The sequence below is a fragment of the Papio anubis genome, chromosome 2 (assembly GCF_008728515.1).
Source record: "Papio anubis isolate 15944 chromosome 2, Panubis1.0, whole genome shotgun sequence".
Lineage (NCBI taxonomy): Eukaryota > Metazoa > Chordata > Mammalia > Primates > Cercopithecidae > Papio > Papio anubis.
In genome coordinates, this window is record NC_044977.1 from 179,560,882 (window position 1) to 179,583,897 (window position 23,016).

At 38.2% G+C, this 23,016-nt stretch overlaps 1 protein-coding gene across 42 annotated transcripts in view; it reads right to left on the reverse strand.

Moving 5' to 3' along the window:
• The window catches only part of CLASP2 (cytoplasmic linker associated protein 2), a 221,060-nt gene that overhangs the window by 24,636 nt on the left and 173,408 nt on the right, over positions 1-23,016 (reverse strand). For all 42 annotated transcript variants that reach the window (XM_031663835.1, XM_031663794.1, XM_031663824.1 and 39 more), the window contains 2 exons: positions 21,432-21,585; positions 18,329-18,557 (listed from right to left, as the gene is read on the reverse strand). In XM_031663835.1, coding sequence (XP_031519695.1) covers positions 18,329-18,557; positions 21,432-21,585 — 383 coding nt within the window. The remainder of the gene's footprint in view (positions 1-18,328; positions 18,558-21,431; positions 21,586-23,016) is intronic.

Sequence of the window (23,016 nt, forward strand, 5' to 3'; positions counted from 1 at the left end):
AACTCCTCACCTCGGGTGATCCACCTGCCTCGGCCTCCCAAAGTGTTGGGATTACAGGCGTAAGGCACCGCAGCTGGCTGATATATTGTCTCTTGACATGAGAAGATGGTAAAAGTAATCAAAGAAATGCAAAGGATAATTTTTAAAAAGTTACCAAAATTATAAATGACCAGGCATTAGGACAGATTCCCAAACAAACTATAAGAAGGGTATCCACTGATGAATGTATCAGCTTTAAGCCCAGACAGGTAGAAAGGGCGTCCACATAGAGTGGTAATCAAGTGTAAGCTGTTGGAGCCAAAGTGAAATAAGAAGGGCATTCACGGTTGTCAGTGAGGATGGAATGGCAAAGCCTAGCAGGATGAGGAGTAGATCTGTGCAAGTAAGGAGGTAGTAGCAGAGGCAGCAGAAAAATTGGTAGCAGAAAAAATGGTTGCATACAGAGGACTGATCAAATCAGTAAATATATTAAAGACAACGTAAGCTAGGTTTCTCACTGCCAGAAAAGTGGGTTATCAATCTGGAAATTAGAATTTCCTTGGTGCGAGAATGGAATTGGAACTACTGGTGTAAAAACATGGTTTTTGATAGATATGGAAACAGAAATGTAAATCTCTAAACACACACACATTCCCTAGCTCTGATCACTGAGAGGTCTAGGGAGCAGTGACATCCCACTAACAGTGAGTACATCTAGAGTCCAGATCTTAGCCTGTAAAAACCATCTTTCCTTAATAGGAACGATGGATCCTTGGAGAAATGACTGATTCCAGGACTGAAGCAGGGATAGTACAACAGTACCAGAATGCAAGGATGGGGACATGTCAAAAGAACAACAAAAGCCGGCTTGAATAGAATCCTGTTGGTCAAATCAAGGGCAATTTGAGCTTCAAAATAAATAAATAATGATCGTTATAATGGGAAACGATGAGTCTATACTGTTACAAATATGTATGTCAATTTTCCCAAATAAATTTTCTAGAATACAAAATAAAAAATTTCCTAAATAAATGAATTCAAGTTTAAAGATGAACAGAATATGTAACCTGTTTAAAAATATTAGTGTCTCCTGATAAAACACTTATTAATTACAAAGAGAAAAAGTAACTTCACAGTAAGGAAGTCTGGTAAGCCCCACCATAATCAAGAGATCAAAGTTAACATCACCAGTGATGGAGCACAGTGAAACCATGTGTTACTAGAAGGGGTGCAATGAAAAGAATGCACCATTGCTTCTGCAATACTGATGCTGAGAATGTATAACCTCATTCTAATCATGAGAAAACATCAGACAAAACTACATTCAGAGAAATGCTACAAAATAACTTCAAAAGTGTCATGGTCATGAGAGCTAAGGAAAGACTGAACACTGGAGGAGAACACTGATGGAGACGTGATGATTAAATGCAATGTGTGATTCTGAAATGGATCCTTTAGCTGTAAGATATTATTGAGATTCTGGGAAGATGGTAGATTAGAAAGCACCAGGACTCTGTCTCCTCACCCAGACAACAGGATCTGTCTGATGTAACTATTTTGGAACTCTAGTCTACTGAAGGCTTATAACTTCTAGGGAAAGTTTTGGATGGTAAAACGTGGCTAATTTCTATCAATTTCGGCTCTCAGTACAGTAGCAACTACCCATCCCCCACTACCAGCCCCAGCCCCTTGGCAGGCAGCTGTGCACTTGTTGCTGGAGCAGCTTGCACAGAGCTTGTGGGAATCAGGGCATGAAAAAAGAACCTTATTCTGTGAATACTGAGGATCTGTGTACTGTTAACTGCTGCTTTTTTTTTTTCTTCTAAAGACCCTTTCCAAGTCCTAGTCACTGCTGCTTCTAATAACAGAGGTACAAAGAGGCAGGCAGCCATTATTGTTGCACCTTTCCTCACTATTGCAAGCCCTTTCCCCTCTAGTTAAAGTAACTTCCAGGGGCTTAAAGGTCCTGCCCCTCCTATTACATTTTTCTCTTTTTCCTTGTTGGGAGCCAGACATTACAGACCAGGATATTCAAAAACAACTGCATATACATGGAGAGTTAGAAAGTGACAATGGATGCCCAGAAAAAGATACAGGCTCAGAAAGGATCTGAGAAGACTTTAAGTTTATACCTCAGGCTGAGGCTGATCTTTGGCATAGAGAAAGCCTGCAACAATCAAAACCAGAAACAACAAGCAAAAATAACAAAAGCCAACAATCTCTGGGGTATTGTGAGCATCTGATTTCCAATGTAACCACATTATTAGATTCAAATATTCAGTTTTCAACAAAAAAATCACAAGGCATACGAAGAACCAGGATAGTACAGCATACTCAAAGGAAAAATAAACAGAAACTGTCCTTGAAAAAGATCTGATGGCAGATCTACTAGACAAAGACTTTAAAATACCTGTCTTGGCCGGGTGCGGTGGCTCAAGCCTGTAATCCCAGCACTTTGGGAGGCCGAGACGGGCGGATCACGAGGTCAGGAGATCGAGACCATCCTGGCTAACACGGTGAAACCCCGTCTCTACTAAAAAATACAAAAAACTAGCCGGGCGAAGTGGCGGGCGCCTGTAGTCCCAGCTACTTGGGAGGCTGAGGCAGGAGAATGGCGTGAACCCAGGAGGCGGAGCTTGCAGTGAGCTGAGATCCAGCCACTGCACTCCAGCCTGGGCAACAGAGCAAGACTCAAAAACAAAACAGAGCAAGTCTCAAAAACAAAAAAACAAAAAAACCTGTCTTAAAGATGCTCTAAGAAGTTAAGGTGTATATAAATTTATGAAAATAATGTATGAACAAAATGGAAATATCAGTAAAGAGACAGGAAACCTAAAAAGAAACCAAAAAGAAATTCTGGAATTAGGAAGTATGGTAACTGAAATAAAAAATTCACTAGTGTGATTACTTAATAAGCATATTTGAGCAGGCAAAAGAATTAGTAAGCAGAGCCTCAAGGATATGTGAGACATCATCAAGTGAACAAATCTACTCATTGTGGGAGTATCAGAAGAGAATAGAGAGAAAAAAAATTTGAAAAAATAATGGCTGAAAACCTCCAAAAGATCAAAGACATGAACATAAACATGTAAGAAGCTCAATGAATTCCATGTAAAATGAACTCAAAGAAAGCCCCATCAAGACACATGATAATTTTCAAAAGGCAAAGACAGAATCTTGCAAGCAGCAACAGATAAGTGACCAGTGACACAAAAAGGACCCTCAGTAAGATTATCAGCAGATTTCTCATTAGAAATGTTGGAGGTTAGAAGGTAGTAGGCTGATATATTCAAAGTGCTAAAAGAAAAAAACTGTTAACCAAGAATCCTTTATCTGTCAAAACTGTCCTTCAAAAGCGAGGGAGAAATTAAAAGTACACTAGACAGTAACTTGAAACCATATGAAGAAACACATCTCAATAAAGGTAAATATATACATGGGCAATTATAAAAACTACTATTATTGTAATAACAGAACATAACTCCACTTTTTGTTTTCTACATAATCTAATAGACTAACATAGTAAAAGTTTATATTTCTGGAGACAATTGTACAAAAACGTAATTTTACAATGTCAACAACTGAAAAGGGTGGGGCCAGAGCTGGAAAAACACAGAGTTTTTGTATGTTATTGAAATTAAACTGGCATACATTTAAAGTAGCATTATAAATTTAGGATATTAAATGTAACCCCCATGGAAACAACCAAGAAAACAGCTATAAAATATACACTAAAGGAAATAAGAAACTTAAACATTTCACTACAAAACAACTAAACACAAAAGTAGTAATGTAAAAAGTGACAAGCTATAAGGGGTACAGAAAACAAATAGCAACATGACAGAAGTCCTTTCTTATCAGTAATTACTTTAAATGTAAATGAATTAAATCACCCAGTCAAAAGACAGAGATTAGCAGAATGGATAAAAAAGGATAGAAAGATATTCTATCCTTTTGCAAATAGTAATTACTATTACTATTTACATGGTATATCAACAGTAATAGTAATAGGTATATCAATAAGTAATAGTCGGAGAGCAGGGGTGGCTATACTAATGCCAGACAAAATAGGCTGGGTGTGGCGGTGCATGCCTGTAATACCAGCACTTTGTGAGGCCAAGGGAGGGAGATAACTCAAGCCCAGGAGTTTAAGACCAGACCAGGCAACACAGCGAAACCCCATCTCTACTAAAAATACAAACAATTAGCCCGGCGTGGTGGCATGTGCCTGTAATCCCAGCTACTAGGGAGGCTGAGGTGGGAGAATCACCGGAGCCCAGGAAGTTGAGGCTGCAGTAAGCCAAGAGCCATTGCATTCCAGCCTGGGCAATGAAAGTGAGATCCTTAGGAAAAAAAAAAAGAAAAAATCAGACAAAATAGACCTTAAGTGAAAAAAAGGTTACAAGAGATAAAGAATGAGGACATTATATATTAAAAAGATTCAATTATGCATCAAGAATAAGTAACAACTATAAACATGTATGCAGCTAATGACAGATCATCAAAATATATGAAGCAAAAACTGACAGAACTTAAAGGAAAAATAATTTTACAATAATAGGTGGACTCTCACTCTCAATAATGGATAGAACAAAGAGACAGAAATAAGAAAACAGAGGACTTAATACAATAAAACAACTACATCCAACAGACATATATGGTGCACACAAGACATTTTTCAATATAGGTTATATGTTGGGGCACAAAGTAAGTTTCAGCAGATTTTAAACTATGGATATAATACATAGTATCTTCTCCCACCACATGAAGCTACAAATCAGTAACAGGAGTAAAACTGGAAAATTCACAAGTTTGAGGAAATTAAACAGCACACTCTTAATGGATCAAAGAAGAAATCAGAGAACCTAGAGAGACAACTGAATAAAAACAACTACATACCAAAACTTATAGGAGAGAGTGAAAACAGTGCTAAGGGGAAAATTTATAGCTATAAATGTGTTAATTTAAAACTAAGAAAGGATAAAGGGGCAAGATGGCCGACTAGAAGTAGCTAGTGTGCATGGCTCTCACAGAGAGGAAGGGAAGGGGTCAGTAAACACACCTTCAACTCAAACATCCAGGTGCTCGCAATGGGACTAATCAAGGAAACAACCTGACCCACAGAGAACAAAGAAAAGTAAGACAGGACAACAGCCCACTAGAGAGCAACACGGAGCCAGGGGAACCTCCCCTGCCTAGGAAAGCGGTGAGTGAATATGTGACCCCAGGGAACCATGCTTCTCCCACAGATCTCTGCAACCCTCGGGTCAGGAGATCTCCTTGTGCACCCACTCCACCAGCCTTCAGTCTGTTAGAACTATGTGGAGTCTTGGCAGTGGAGCCACTCAGGCATGTGCGGAGACCCTGGAGCCTTACACACTCGGGCTTTCAGACAAAGGTAGCTACAGCTCCGGCAAAGTGAGAGTTTAGACCCTCGTACATAGCCTTAGGAAAGAGGCTGAATCCAGGGGACTGAGCAGTGATAGCCTGCAGGCCCCACTTCCACAGCACCTCACAAGATAAGATCCACTGGCTTGGAATTCCAGACAGCCACCAGTAGAGGCACCGCACCTCCCTAAGAAGGAGCCGGGAGGGGCGGGCTGCCATCTTTGCTGTTTGGGTGACTTGGCTGATCCAGCCTTCTGGCTTTATAGAGTTTGAGCTGACCAGAGGGCAGAAGGGATTCCCCCAGCATAGATGCTCTACCAAAGCGTGGTCAGGTTGCTGCTGCTGCTTTTTAAAAAAAATTATAGCTGGGATAACAGGTGTGCCCCACCACACCCAGCTAATTTTTGTATTTTTAGAAGAGATAGGTTTTTACCATGTTTGCCAGGCTGTTCTTGAACTCCTGGTGTCAAGTGATCTGCCTGCCTTGGCCTCCCAAAGTGCTCAGATGTCATAATACACAGAGACTCAAAATAAAGGTATGGAGGAAAATCTACCAAGCAAATGTAAAACAAAAAATCAGGGGTTGCAATCTAATTTCAGACAGAAGAGATTTTGAACTGACAAAGATCAAAGAAGACAAAGTAGGACATTCCATAATGGAAAAGGGTTCAATTCAACAAGGAGACCTAAGTATCCTAAACATATATGCAGCCAACACAGGAGCACAGATTCATAAAGCAAATTCTTAGAGATCTACAAAGAGACATAGATTCCCACACAATAACAGCAGGAGACTTCAACATTCCACTGATAGTATTAGACAGATCATCGAGGCAGAAAATTAACAAAGATATTCAGGACCTAAACTCAACATTGGACCAAATGGATCTGACAGACCTTTACAGAACTCTCCACCCTGAACCAACAGAATATACATTCTTCTTATCATCGCATGGCACATACTCTAAAATGGCCCACATAATTGGATATAAAACAATCCTCAAGAAATGTAAAAGAACCAAAATCATACCAGACATAAGTTTGGACCACAGCACAATAAAAATAGAAGTCAAGACTATGAAAATTGCTAAAAACCATGCAATTATATGGAATTAAACAACATGCCCCTGAATGACTTTTGGGTAAATAATGAAATTAAGGCAGAAATCAAGAAGTTCTTTGAAAACAATGAGAACAAAGATACAAGACTTTGAGATACAGCTTTGGCAGTGTTAAGAGGTAAATTCATAGCACTAAACGCCAATATCAAAAAGTTAGATCTCAAAATAACAATCTAACTTCATAACTGAAAGAATTAGAGAAGGAAGAACAAATTAACCTCAATGTTAGCAGAAGATGAGAAATAAAAATCAGAGCTGAAATGAAATAAATTGAGAGACAAAACATTCAAAAGATCAATGAATTCAGGAGTTGTTTTTAAAAAAAATTAATAAAATAGGCCACTAGCTAGACTAACAAAGAAGGAGAGAAGATCAAAATAAACACAATTAGAAATGATGAAGGGAATGTTACTACTGACCGCACAGAAATAAAACAACCATCAGAAACTACTACGAACACCTCTATGCATACAAACTAGAAAACCTAGAAGAGACAGATAAATTCCTGGACATACACACCCTCCCAAAACTGATGCAGGAAGAAACTGATTCCCTGAACAGACCAATAACAAGCTCCAAAATTGAATCAGTAATAGATAGCATACGAATAATAATAATTTTAAAAAGCCTGGGATCTGATGAATTCACAGCTGAATTCTACCAGATGTACAAATAAAAGCTGGTACCATTCCTACAGAAACGATTCCAAAAAAGTGAGGAGGAAAGACTTCTTCACAACTCATTTTGAGGCCAGCATCACAGAACAATACCAAAACCTGCCAGAGTCCGGGTACGGTGGCTCACACCTGTAACCCTAGCACTTTGGGAAACTGAGGCAGGCAGATCACCTGAGGTCAGGAGTTTGAGATCAGCCTGGCCAACATGGTTAAAACCCATCTCTACTAAAAATACAAAAAATTAGCCAGGTGTGGTGGCATGCACCTGTAATCCTACCTATTCGGGAGGCTGAGGCAGCAGAATTGCTTGAACCCAGGAGGTGGAGGTTGTAGTGAGCCAAGATCACACCACTGTCCTCCAGCCTGGGTGAAGGAGTCAGACTGTCTCAAAACAAAACAAAAAACCACAACAACAACAAAAAGAAAACTTCAGGCCAGTATCCTTGATGAACATCAATGTAAGATCCTTAAGAAAATACTGGCAAACCGAATCCAGCAGGACATCAAAAAGCTAATCCACCATGATCATGTAGGTCTCATCCCTGGATGCAAGGCTGGCTCAACATACATAAATCAATATATGTGATTCATCACATAAACAGAACTAAAGACAAAAACCACATGATTATTTCAATAGACACAAAAAAGACTTGATAAAAGTCAACACTGCTTCATGTTAAAACTCTCAATAAACTAGGTATTGAAGGAACATACCTCAAAATAATAAGAGCCATATATGACAAACTCACAGCAGCCAACATTAGTCAAAGCTGGAAGCAGTCCCCTTGAAAAATGGCACAAGACAAGGATGCCCTCTCTCAACACTTCTATTAAACATAGTTTTGGAAGTCCTAGCCAGAGCAATCAGGCAAGAGAAAGAAATAAAGGGCATCTAGGTTGGGCATGGTGGCTCACACCTGTAATCTCAGCATTTTGGGATGCTGAGGTGGGTGGATCACTTGAGGTCAGGAGTTCAAGACCAGCCTGGCCAACATGGTGAAACCCCATCTCTACTAAAAATACAAAATTAGCCTGGAGTGGTGGCGTGTGCCTGCAGACCCAGCTACTTGGGAAGCTGAGGCAGGAGAATTGCTTGAATCCAGAAGGCAGAGGTTGCTGTGAGCCAAGATTGTGCCACAGCACTCCAGCCTGGGTGAAAGAGCAAGAGTCCATCAAAAAAAAAAAAAAAAGAAAGAAATAAAGATAAAGAGCATCCAAACATAAAGAGAAAGTCAAACTATTTCTGTTTGCAGACAACATCATTTTATATTTAGAAAACCCCATAATCTTAGCACAAAAGCTCCTCAAGCTGATAAACAACTTCAGCTAAGTTGCAGGATATAAAATCAATGTACTAAAATCACTAGCATTCCTATACACTAACAACAGCCAAACCAAGAGTCAAATTAGAAAGGCAATCCCATTCACGACTGCCATAAAAAGAGTAAAATACCTAGGAATATAGCTAACCAGAGAAGTGAAAGATCTCTATAATGAGAATTACAAAACACTACTCAAGAAATCAGAGAAGACACAAACAAATGGAAAAACATCTCAGCTCATGGATAGGAAGAATCAATATCATTAAAATGACTATACTGCCCAAAGCAATTTACAGATTCAATGTTATTCCTATCAAACTATCAATGACATTCTTCACAGAACTTGAAAAACCTATTTTAAAATTCATATGGAACCAAAAAAGAGCCCAAATAGCCAAGGCAATCCTAGGCAAAAAGAACAAAGCTGGAGGCATCATGTTACCTGATTTCAAACTATACTACAAGGATACAGTAAGCAAAACAGTATGGTACTAGCACAAAAACAGGCACGTAGACCAATGAACAGAATAGAGAGCCTAGAAATAAGACTGCAAATCTGTGATCATCTGATCTTCTACAAAGATGACAAAAACAAGCAATGGGAAAACACTCCCTACTCAAAAAATGGTGCTTGGATAACTGGCTAGCCATAAGCAGAAGACTGAAGCTGGACCCCTTCCTTATACCATATACAAAAATCAACTCAATATGGATTAAAGATGTTAAATGTAAAACCCAAAACTATAAAAACCCTGGAAGACAACCTAGACAATACCATCCTGAACATAGGAAAGGGCAAAGATTTAATGACAAAGATACCAAAACCAATCACATGAAAAGCAAAAATAGGCAAGTGGGATCTAATTAAACTTAAGAGCTTCTGCACAGCAAAAAGAAGTACCAACAGAGTAAAGAATGGGAGAAGATATTTGTAAACTATGTGCCTGACAAAGGTCTAATATTCAGCATCTATAGAGAACTTAAACAAATTTACAAGCGAAAAACAACCCCATTAAAAAGCGGGCAAAGGACAGGAACCAACACTTCTCAAAAGAAGATATACAGATGGCCAACAAGCATATGAAAGAAAGCTCCGTATCACTGATCATTAGAGGAATGTAAATCAAAACCGCAATGAGGTATCATCTCTTACCAGTCAGAATGGCTGTTATTAAAAAGTCAAAAAATAACAGATGTTGGTGAGGTTATGGAGAAAAGAGAACACTTAAACACTGTTGGTGGGAGTGTAAATTAGTTCAACCATTGTGGAAAGCAGTATGACAATTCCTCAAAGAGCTAAAAGCAGAACTACCATTCAACCCAGCAATCCCATCAACTGGGTATATACTCAAAGGAATAATAATCATTCTACCATAAAGACACATGCACACGAACGTTCACTGCAGCACTATTCACAATAGTAAAGACATGGAATCAACCTAAATGCCCATCAGTGACGGATCAGATAAAGAAAATGTGGTACATATACACCATGGAATACTATGCAGCCATAAAAAAGAATGAGATCATGTCTTTTTTGGGAGCATGGATGGAACTGGAAGTTATTATCCTTAGCAAACTAACGCAGGAACAGAAAACCAAATACTGCATGTTCTCACTTACAAGTGGGCACTAAACGATAAGAACTTATTAACACAAATAAAGAAACAGACACTGGGGTCTACTTGAGGGGGTGAGGGTGGGAGGACAGGAGGAGGGAGAGGAGCAGAAAAGATAACTATTGGGTTCTAGGCTTAATACTTGGGTAATGAAACAATATGTACAACAACCCCCTGTGATATGTGTTTACCTATGTAACAAACCTTCACATGTACCTCCAAACCTAAAAGTTAAAAATAAACAAATGAGAAATATTTCAAATCAGCAACCTAACTTTACAACTAGAAAAAGCAACAAACTAAACCTAAAGCTAGCAGAATGAAGAAAATAATAAAGATCAGAGCAGAGAGCAACAAAATAGAGAACAGAAAAACAGAAAATTAAAAAAATCAATGAAATCAAATGTTGGTTCTTTGAGAAGATAAAAAAAGTTGACAAACCTTCAGCTAGATCAGCAGTTCCCAACGTTGTTAGCACTAAGACTGGTTTTGTGGAAGACAATTTTTCCACAGACCAGGGCAGACAGGGGATGGTTTCGGGATCAAACAGTTTCACCTCGGATCACCTGGCATTAGATTCTCATAAGGAATGTGCAACCTAGATCCCTCGCACAACAGGATTTACGCTCCTATGAGAATTTAATGCTGCTGCTGATCTGACAGGAGGCGGAGCTCAGGTGGTAACACTCACTAGCCTGCCCCTCACCTCCTGCTGTGTAGCCCAGTTCCTAACAGGCCACAGACTGGTACTGGTCCCAAGCCTGGGCTTGGAACCCCAGAGCTAGATGGACGAAGACAAAAAGAGAGAAGGTTCAAATTACTGAAATCAGAAATGAAAGCAGGGACATTACTGTTAATTCTATAGAAACAAAAAGGGTTATGAAAGAGTATTATGAACAAACTGGATAACCCAGATGAAATAAACTCCTCAAAACACAAAACCTACAAAGACTACATCACAAAGAAATTTAAAAATCTGAATAAATCTTTGTATTATTAAGGAGACTGAATCAGTAATCAAAAATCTCCTGACAAAGAAAAGTCCAGGACCTGAGGGCTTCACTGTTGAATTCTACCAAACATTTAAAGAAGAATTAATATTAGCCCTTCTTAAATGTTTCTGAAATACGGAAGAGGAGGGAACACTTCCTAACTCATTCTATGAGGCCAGCTTACCCTGATACAAAGCCAGACAAAGATACTATAAGAAAAGGAAACTACTGACCAATATCCCTTATGAACACTGATGCAAAAAACCTGAATAAAATACTAGCAAACCAAATTCAGCAGCATATTAAAAGGATTATACATTACGACCAAATGGGATTTATTCCTAAATGCAAGGATGGCTCAACATACAAAAACTGATCAATGTAATATACCACATTAACAGAATGAAGGAACAATCCTCACATATAATCATTTCCATGCTTACAGAAAAAGCATTTTATAAAATTCAGCATTCTTTCCTGATAAAAAACACTCAATAAGCTAGGAATCAAAGAAACTACTCCAAAATAATAGAAGTGATATATGAAAAACCCACAGTAAACATCATACTTTCTTCTGAGATCAGAAACAAGGTAACAGCACCCGCTTTTGCCTTTTCTATTCAACATAGTATGGAAAGTTCTAGCCAGAGCAACCAGGCAAGAAAAAGAAAAAAAAAAAGCATCTAAAATGGAAAGGAAGGAGCAAAATTATCTCTGTTCACAGATAATACAATCTTATATTTAGAAAACTCTAGACTCCACACACAAAAATTAGAATAAATGAATTCAGCAAAGTAGGACACAAAATCAATACTCAAAAATCATTTGCGTTTCTATACATTAACAATAAACAATCTACAAGGGAACTTACAAAAATAATTCCATTTCACGAGCATCAATCAGAAAAAAATATGGTCACGTGTTGCTTAACAACCGGAATACGTTTTGAGAAATGTGTTAGGTGATTTCTTCACTGTATGAACTTCACAGAGTATATTAACACAAACGCTATAACCTACTATATACCTAGGCTATAAATTAGAACTAACAAATGAATTCAGCAAAGCAGTAGGACACAAAAATCAACACTCTAAAATAATTTGCATTTCTATACATTAACAATGAACACTCTAAAAAGGAACTTAAAGATAGCCTATTGCTCCTAGGCTACAAACCTGTACAGCATATTAATGTACTGAATACTGCAGGCAACTGTAACGCGGTATTTGTGTATCTAAACATAGAAAAGGTACAGTAAAAATATAAAAGATAAAAAATAGTACACTTGTATAGGGCATTTACCATGAATGGAACCTGCAGGACTGGAAGTTGCTCTGGGTGAAATCAGTGAGTGGTGAGTGAAAGTGAAGGCCTAGGACATTCCTGTAAGACTTATAAACACTAAACACTTAGGCTATACTACATTTACAAAAAGATTTTTCTTTCTTCAGTGATAAATTACTCTTAACTTACTATAACACTTTTACTTTACAAACAAATTTTTAAAAATCTTTTGACTCTTGTGTAGTAACACTCTGCTTAAAACACAAACGCACTGTACAACTGTACAAAAATATTTTCTTTCTTTACATCCTTTTTTCTTTTTTTTTTGAGAAAAGGTCTTGGTCTGTTGCCCAGGCTGGAGTGCAGTGGTGCACTCACTGTACCTCCTGGTCCTCAAGTGATCCTTCTACCTCAGCCTCTCAAGTAACTGGGACTGAAGGTATGTGCTGGCGCCCTGGCTACATTAAAAAAAAATTTTTTTTGCAGAGATGGGTCTCCCTATGTTGGCCAGGCTGGTCTCAATTTCCTGACCTCAAGAGATCCTTTCACCTTGGCTTCCTGAAGTACTGGGATTACAGGCATGAGCCACTTCACATTCTTATTTTAGGAGCCATTTTCTATCAAAGATTTTAAAAATTTTAAAACTTTTTTGTTAAACCCTAAGACAAACACACACATTAGTCTAGTCCTACACAGGGTCAAGATCAACTTCACTGTCTTCAACCTCCACATCTTGTCCCACTGAAAGATCTTCAGGGGTAATAACATGCATGGGGCTGTCATTTCCTATGACAACAATGCCTTCTTGTGGAATACCTCCTGAAGGACCCAAATGAGGCTGTTTTTTTTTTTTTTTTTTTTTTTTTTTTAAAAAATAAGTATGAGTACACTGTAAAATAGTGATGAAAAGTATAGTAAATACTAAAACCAGGCTGTGCATGGTGGCGCATGCCTTGCAATCTCAGCATTTTGCAAGGCTAAAGCAGACGGATTGCCTGAGCCCAGGAGTTTTAGACTAGCCTGGACAATATCACAAAACCCCAACTTTACAAAAAAATTTAGCTGGGCATGGTAGTGCATACCTGTTGTCCCAGCTACTCAGGAGGCTAAGGTAGGAGAATAGCTTCAGCCCAGGAGGGTGAGGCTGCAATGAACCAAGATCATGCCACTGCACTCCAGCCTAGGCAACAGAGTAAGACCCTGTCTCAAAAATAAATAAATAAACCAGTAACGCAGTCGTTTGTTATGGCTATCAAGTATTATGTATTGCACATAATTGTATGTGCTATATTTTTATACAGTTGGCAGTGCAGTAGGTTTGTTTACACCAGCAATATCACAAATGTGTAATGCATTGCACTATGATGGTATGACAGCAATGATATCACTAGGTAATAGGAATTTTTTAGCTCTATTTCATCTTATGGGACCACTGTCATAAATGGAGTCGGACATTGAAATGTTATGAGTTGCATGACTGTACATTGGAATTAACCGAGGCGAAAGACTTGTACAATGAAGACTAGAAAAGACTGCTGAAAGAAATAAAAGAAGATATACATAAACAGAAGCACACCCCATTTTCATGGATTAGAACACTTAATAATGTTAAGATATCAATATTATCCAAAGACATCTACAGATTCAGTGCAATCTCTACCAAAATCCCAAAGACACTTTTTACAGAAATAGAAAAATTATCCTAAAATTCATAAGGAATCCTAAGTGACAGCAAATAGCCACAACAGTCTTGAAAAAGAACAAAGCTAGAGGACTCATACTTCTTCCTGATTTCAATATTTACTACAGAGCTACAGTAATCAAAACAGCATTTTAATGGCATAAAGACCGACACATAGAACAACAGAATGTAATATACAGCCTCAGAGGCACAGGCAACAACAACAACAATAGGCAAATTAAAGTTAATGAAAATTAAAAATTTTTGTGTCTCAAAAAACTGTATCAACAGAGTAAAATGGCAACCCACAGAATGGAAGAAAATATTTGCAAATCATGTATCTGACAAGGTATTAATATCCAGAATATACAGAGAACTCCTGCAACAACAACAAAAATAAACAACCTGATTCAAACATGGGCAAAGGAGCAGAAAAGACATTTTTCCAAAGACGGTAATCAAATGGTCAATAAGCACATGAAAAGGCGCTCAACATTACTAATCACTAGGGATATGCAAATCAAAACTACAATGAGGGCCAGGTGCAATGGCTCAGCCTGTAATCCCAGCATTTTGGGAGGCCGAGGCGGGTGGATCATCTGAGGTCAGGAGTTCGAGACCAGCCTGACCACCATGAACAAACCCCGTCTCTACCACAATACAAAAATTAGCCAGACATGGTGGTGCACACCTGTAATCCCAGCGACTCAGAACCTGGGAGGCGGAGGTTGCAGTGAGCCGAGATCATGCCATTGCACTCCAGCCTGGGTGACAAGGGCGAAACTCCGTCTCAAAAAAAAAAAACAAAATCTACAATAAGATATCACCACACATCCATTCAGATGGATACTATAAAACAACAACAACAATGAAATAAATAGTATTGGTGAGGATATGGGGAAACTGAAACCCTTCTGCACTGGTGGTGGGAACGTAAAATGGTACAGCTGTTATGGAAAACAGTACAGTGTCTTAAAAAAATTAAAAACAGAACTACCATATGATCCAGCAATTCTACTTCTGGGTATTTACCCATCAAAACTGAAAACAGGGTGTTGAAGAGGTATGTGCACACCCATGTTCACAGCAACATTATTCATAACAGCTAAAACTTGGAAGCAACACAAGTGTCCATCAATGGATGAACGGATAAGCAAAATGTGGCATATACACACAATGGAATATTATTCAGCCTTACAAAGGAAGAAAATTCTGACATATGCCACAACATGAATCAACCTTGAGCATACCACGCTAAATGAAATAAGCCAGTCACAAAATGATAAGTAATGTCTGACTCCACTTATACAGAGTACTTAAGAGTAGACAAAAATCAGAGAGACAGACAAGAGAATGGCAGTTGCCAAGGGCTGGAGTGAGGGTGGAATTGGGGAGTTATTATTTAATGGGTATAGAGTTTCAGTTTTACAGCCTGAAAAGAATTAACTAAGATGGATGGTTGTGATGGATGTGTAACAGTATGAATGTATTTAAAATCACTAAACTGTATATATAAAATGCTTAAGATAATAAATTTTATGTGTATTTTAACACAGCAAAACAAAATTGGAAAAAAGACATTACTGGGACAACTGGCAAATTCTAATGGGGTTTAAGGATTAGGTGGTTATTAATATACCAATGATAATTTCATGATTTAAAAAAATTTTTAAAAATTCTGTGGTCTAGGGGGAAGAAAAGAAAAAAAATTTTTTTTTTTTGTAATTATTAGTTTTTTAGAGACAGAATCTCACTTGTTGTCCAGGCTTTAGTATAGGACTCTTCACAGGCATCATCATAGTGTACTGTAGCCTTGAACTCCAAGCCTCAAAGGATCCTCCTGGCTCAGCCTCCTGAGTAGCTGGGACTACTGGCGCTACCTAATTTCTTGATTTTGATGAGTATTTTGTTGTTATGCAGGAGAATGTCTTTGTAGAAAATAAATCCTAAAGCGTTTAGGGTGACACAGCATCAGGTTGGCAATTTACTTTCAAATATTTCAGGAAGAAAAAGTTCTCCCAATTTTTAAGTTCTTGATCATTTTAAGATGAAAAAAATACATATTTATAGTACAATCGAGGGAAGAAAAGTCAGTTGACATTTAGTCTGACAGTTTGTGACCTATGTGCATAAATGATTTTTAAATAATTAGTGCTACTGAAGCTAAGTCTCAATTTACCAGGCTGATGCTACTACATAGTGTTCAGTGGATACTTTTATGCCATGTCCAATTTATTCACCAATGTTACACCGCTATCATAACTAAACCTCAGCAAGACAGTCAACTATTTGTGACAGATTAAAACACATCAAAGCCTATAATTGGGGCAATTTTCTATATCCTTATGCAATTTGGACTTAAGAGTTTGGTAAATTGTCATAATTTTGGCTTTTTGATATTTGTGATATATTAAACAGAAGGTAATAAAAACACTCCTCAACTTTGCTAGTAATCAAAGAACTACAAATGAAGCTATTTCTCATTAATAAAAATTTTTTAAATTTAAAAAGATTTCTAATATTTAATTCCTCAATATCTAATAATCAAGGAAATACACATTCTATCACAATCATAAAAACTTTCAAACATTCTGTGTTGGTGAGAAAATCAGCACTACTGAAACTAGCCAAGTATTTTGAGATGTAAATAGGAAGTAAGTCTAAAACTTTAAATTCACCTATCCTTTAAGTGAGCAATTCCATCTCTAGAAATCTCTTAAAAGCAAATTATCTTGATTGTTCTTTTTTTTTTTTTTTTTTGAGACAGGGTCTCACTCTGTTGCCCAGGTTGGAGTGCAGTGGTGCAATCTCAGCTCACTGAGACCTCCACCTCCCGGGGGGTTCAAGCAATTCTCCTGCCTCAGCTCCCGAGTAGCTGGGATGACAGGCGCGTGCCACCACACCCAGCTAATTTTCGTATTTTTAGTAAAGAAGTTTTCACCATGTCGGTCAGGCTGGTCTCGAACTTCTGGCCTCAAGTGATCCAGCCACCTCGGCCTCCCAAAGTGTTGGGATTACAGGCATAAGCCACTGCGCCCGGCCATTGATTGTTCTTAAGATTCTTGACACACACAAAAAGAATTACTTATTTATGGGCATAAAGGTTTATGCAGAAATATGTTCATTGACAGCAACATTATAGGAGTAAAGAAAAACCTGAATATAGAATCATGGGATAGTGTTGACAGAAAGACTTTCAAGTTTATCTGTGTATAGTTATGTATTACTATATAGTACTAGAATCTTTAAAAAAGTATTAATGAATTAAGTAATTAAGAAAAGATATGTTTCCTTATTATAAAAAATAACTAGGACAGGCACAGAGGCTCACACCTATAATCCCAGCACTTTGAGAGGTTGAGGTGGGAGGATCATTTATGGCCAGGAGTTCAAGACCAGCCTAGGCAACATAGGGAGGTCCCATCTCTATAGAAAATTTATTTGAAAAGGTAAAATTAGCTGAGTATGGTGGTCTGTAGTCCCAGCTACTCAGGAGGCTGAGGTGGGAGGATCGCTTGAGCCTAGGAGGAAAAGGTTGCAGTGAGCTATATTTCAGCGACTACACTCCAGACTGGGCAACAGAGTGACACCTAGTCTCTTAAACAAAACACTAAAACATTTGTCGTGTTTTGTACTATAGTATCAATTTTTATATAACTTACCTGCATCTTACTGCACACTGGGATTAGGACAGGTGGTATAATCATCATCATCCTCTTTTGGAGGTGATAACTGAGACTCGGGAAAGTTAACCATCTTGACAGGCTATGCAGCTTAGTGTTAGAGCTTAGAACTAAGCCCATTTCACCCAAATCCAAATCCTAATGGTAACTTTCCTTATATTTTGTCCTTGAAATGTATTTTACTAACAAAAAAGTTGATGATTTCATGCTTAAAGGGCTACTATAAAGAATGGGTATTTCTTCAAAGGTTTTGTCATCGTGCTATAAAAATTAATGATCAAATAAATTGTGTCTGGAGATAAAGTAAATGTATAAGCTACAATTGGTTTTAGTTATTTCTGGGTGGTAACTAAGGTTTTCTTGACTTTGATCATGATCTCAAGATGACTACCCTGTTTCTCATTCAGGGGTAGAAAATTACCAAAGCACTAGAGATGAGTTCCTAGAAGACGGGAGAAAACATTCTTATTCTAAAAATTGTTGCTTTTTGGGAGTTATAATAAAAGAGCATATGCATTTCTTCTACTTCATCGATTACCAGGTTCTCCAAAACAGACAGTAGCAGTGTGACCCAGAACATACCGTCAGGAAACTGGTCAGCATCATCATCAAACATGGCTTCCTTGAGGGCAGACTTGTTGAAGGGACTGATGCTATCTGAATAGTTATATGGATTATAGTCTCGAGAGCGTGGAGAGGAGTGAGTAGGCACTGAATGAAGCAATGAAGCTTTATTATCAAGAGCTGTTTGGCTTGAGTCAGTGGCATCACCTCCTGCTCTTGGGTCAGACATCCCAGGACCACCACACATCTATCAAGCAAGGAGAAGGCACAGCAAATTAACTCATTTGCAGGTATCTATTTAACATTCTACAAATATATTTCTCTACTGCTTAAAAGACAATTTTAAAAAGATAACAATAACCAGCTAAAAAATTTAAGTAATGGCAATCAATATTATGAGTTACAATTTATATTCCAGATGTCAAAGCTTAAACATATAAACTACAGCTGTGAAGGCAAATAAGAACCATAAAAGAATGGTGCCTCTAATGATTATTACAGTTCCTTTGCCAATGAATTGACCAGACAATATGTACAGTGTGATTACCAGCAGCTTCTCTATGTCAGTTAAAGATACGAAAGAACTTTCATAAGCAACACAGCACTACAAGCTGCCAGATTCCATTATTAAGGTAACGGTATATCATACAGTAGTATGTCAACAAAGCATAGTAAAATCAAATTTTAAAAGGCTTGCTTTAAGGAGGGGAAAAAAAAAAAAGAAAGGCTTAAAAGGCCTGCATAACTTTTGGAAGGATGCCAAAAGAATTTGGGTACGTTAATGTACTTACCAAAATATGAATATGAATATTGATACAAATACTGGTATCAAAATAATTACTACCACGAGTATCAGCATCACCACCATCCACTGGGCAACTATGTGCCAAGTCATTTGCTAGGCGCTTTACAAATATTCTTAAAATATTTGCTACGCACCTGTTATTAAATGCCTGGCATTGTTCACAGCATTGGGAATACATCAGTGAGCAAAAGAGAGAATGATGTCTACCCCAATGGAGTTTATATTTTAGTGGAGGGACAGACGGAAAAAAAAAAAAAAACTTCAATGAATGAATAAAGTATATGACATGTCAGAAGAAGGAATCATGAATGCTGAGGTGGGAGGACAGTTCACAGATTAAATAGGATGAGTAGGGTTCACTGAGAAGCCATTTGAGTAAACACTTGAAGGAAGTAAGGGAATTAGCCAAGGGGCTCTCTGGAGGTAGAGTGTTTCAGGTAGAGAAAACAGCCAATACACAGATTCTGAGGCAGGAACATCCATAGTAAGTTCAAGGAACAGCAAGGAGGCCAGTGTGGCAGAAGCAGAGTGAACAAGGAGGAAACTAGCAGATGAGGCCAGAAAGGTAACAGAAAAAAAGTGTATTGTGTAGACTTTGGTTTTTACTCTGAGACAGAGACCTCCTACAGAGTTGAGTGAGAGTGGGAATGTACTGTAGGAGGTCAAGGGCATAATCAAGGAGGACAAATTTTAATAATCCAGGTGAGAGAAATGATGAAGACGATGGCTCAAACCAGAAAGGCAGTGGTGAGAATAGGCTGAATTCTGGATACATTCTGCAGTGGAGTCAGCACATTTCCTGACAGATTTGGTATAGAGGATGAGAAAAACAGAGGACTCAACAAACTCTTGTCCATGGGTTTTGACTAGGCAACTAGGGTTGCCATTAACTAAGATAGGAAAGAGCAGCTTTAGGGGAGAAGACCAGGAGTTCAAACAGGCAGCTGAATGTGAATGTGGAACTCAGGAAAGAGGTCTAAGCTGAATAGAATCATAGTATTTATTATACTCACAACAACTTTTAAGGTAAGCAGTGACATCCCTATTTTCTTAATGAAGACTTTGAAGCTTAGAGGTATCACCTGATTAGCTAATAACTGACAGGAACTGGGATTTGAACTCATTCTGCCAAAATTCACAATTTGAGTGCCCTACCCTGTACCATGCTGTGTCTGGAAAAAACAAAAAAAAAACCTGAGTCTCAGTGAAGCAGTGATTCTTACCGATCTGCGATTGCTACCATATGCAGCTTTGAAGAGTAGGGAACCTCAAATATCAGTGATAAGCTGGTTTTGGCAGCCAGTTTACTAGACTGACCACAATTTAGCTCTGCCAGATAGGCACAGTGAGAAAAACAACTGCAGGACAGATGGCAGGAAGGCAGAGGAAGAAGTCCTTTGGAGATTTTCTGTAACTTTGCAAACATTGAGAAACAATGAATTCCATAGGAACCGGTGGGATGGCTCATTTTGTGAAAAGTCTAAGCTGTCAGAGGCAAGTCTAAGAAGGAGCAAAGTAAAAAACTATTCTGTGTATAATGGCAGAAGCAATAAACAATATTCAAATATGTCAATAATATTAAATATATAAGAATGTTATAGATTATAACATTCTTGTTTCAATGTAATGATGTTTTGTGTTTTTAAAAATACTTGAGAGTCAGTTACTTGCACACCAGAGAAATAAAACATTTGGCACATTATTAAAAAAACAAAACACATTCTTAACTGTAGCCATACAAACTGATGATGCAAATTACTATCACTACACCTAACAGGGAAAAAAAAATTCTAAACGCCTTATGTGTTCTTACAAGACTCAAAGTGATTTGGCCCATGTTCCACTCCTTTTCTCTCACAATGGTCCACCTACACTGGCTTTCTTCCTAGTCCTCAACTATACAAAGCTTGTTCACATCTAAATGTCTTTGGATTTGCTGATTATTTCATGGAATTCTCCTCTAGATTTTATGTGGCTTTACTTAGGTTTCAATGCAAATGCTACCTTTGGAGAGAGGCCTTCTTGGACCACAAAATCTAAAACAGACTCACTTTCCTCTAAAGCACATTCTATCCTAAAACTCTGTAATATTCATCTCTATATGACAATCTAAAAGGAATTTGAAGGCAGTGATTTTGTCGTATAAATCTAATGCTTCACACAGTGCCTGGTATGTGGCAGATACTCAGTAAATACTTGTAGAGTGACTGACCCATAGAAAAGCATATTCGAAAATGACAGAAAGCAAAATGTAATTAAAATAATGCTTAATGAACAATGAAATAGTCTGCAAAGTAAGGATATTAAAATACTTACTGAATCGCCATCGTCTTTTTTAGAATCCCTTTTCAATGGCTCATTCATATCTTCTTGGCTACGGAAGCTGAAATTCTGGATTGCTTCAGTGACACCTCTAAGAGAGCTATAAATATCTTCAGAGTTCATATTTTCTGTGTCATAATCAAATGCACTACGAAAAAGACGACACTAATTTTTACTTAGGTGTAGTTATAAAATACAAACACATCTGAGGAGATTATATAAGGATATCTATAAAGACAAGATTAGAGAATGTATATCCTCAGAGCATCATTAGCAAAATAAAAAATAGCAGCTATATATAAAGTACATGTCTCTTTGTCCTTCCACCAAGGACACCTTACAGTTACTCTACAATGCACAGTCCTTAATAACTGGTTTGTCTTTCTACCTTGAAAAATGTTCTGATTAACCAGAGGTCAGTAAACTATGATGGCTTGCAAGTTAAGAACGTTTTTCACATTTTTAAATGGTTGAAAAAAAACAAAAAAATTCATGAAAATTAGATAAAATTTACATGTCAGTATTCATAAATAAATTTTTTTTCTTTTTTTTTGGAGACAAAATCTTGCTCTTGTCCCCCAGGCTGGAATGCGATGGCACGATCTCAGCTCACTGCAATCTCCATCTCCCGGGTTCAAGTGATTCTCCTGCCTCAGCCTCCTGAGTAGGTGGGATTGCAGGCGCCAGCCACCAAGCCCGGCTAATTTTTGTATTTTTAGTAAAGATGGGGTTTCACCATGTTGGGCAGGCTGGTCTTGAACTCCTGACCTCAGGTGATCCGCCCACCTCGGCCTCCCAAAGTGCTGGGATTACAGGCGTGAGCCACTGCGCCCGGCCCATAAATAATATTTTATTAAACATAGTCATGACTATTTATTTAGGTATTGTCTATGGCTGTTTTCTATTTCTATTGCCGATGCCTGTTCTCATACAATAGCAGAGTTGAGAACAGACTCAAAGACCATGACTCAAATAGCCTAAAATATTTACCACTTGACCCTTTACAGAAAGTTTACCAATCTCTGTGATTAACTCCCAATAATGGTACTGCTTGAAGAAGAGATAAATGTATTTTAACATAAATTTGTAAGAAGGTAGAGGATTTTTAATACCGAACATAATTTTTTTTTTGAGATGGAGTTTCACTCTTGTTGCCCAGGCTGAAGTGCAATGGCGCAACCTTGGCTCACTGTAACCTCTGCCTCTCGGGCTCAAGCAAATCTCCAGCCTCAGCCTCCCTCAGCCTCCCGAGTAGCTGGGATTACAGGCTCCTGCCATCACGTACGGCTAATTTTTTTGTAATTTCAGTAGAGACGGGGTTTCACCATATTGACCAGGCTGGTCTCGAACTCCGAACCTCAGGTGATCTGCCCACCTCGGCCTCCCAAAGTGTTGGGATTACAGGCGTGAGCCACTGTGCCAATTTTTTTTTTTTTTTTTTTTAAAGGGATAGAGTCTTGCTGCTGCCCAGACTGGAGTGCAGTGGTGCGAACATAGCTTACTGCAGCCTTGAACTCCTAGGCTTAAGTAATCCTCCTGCCTCAGTCTACCAAGTTGCTAGGACTACAAACACACACCA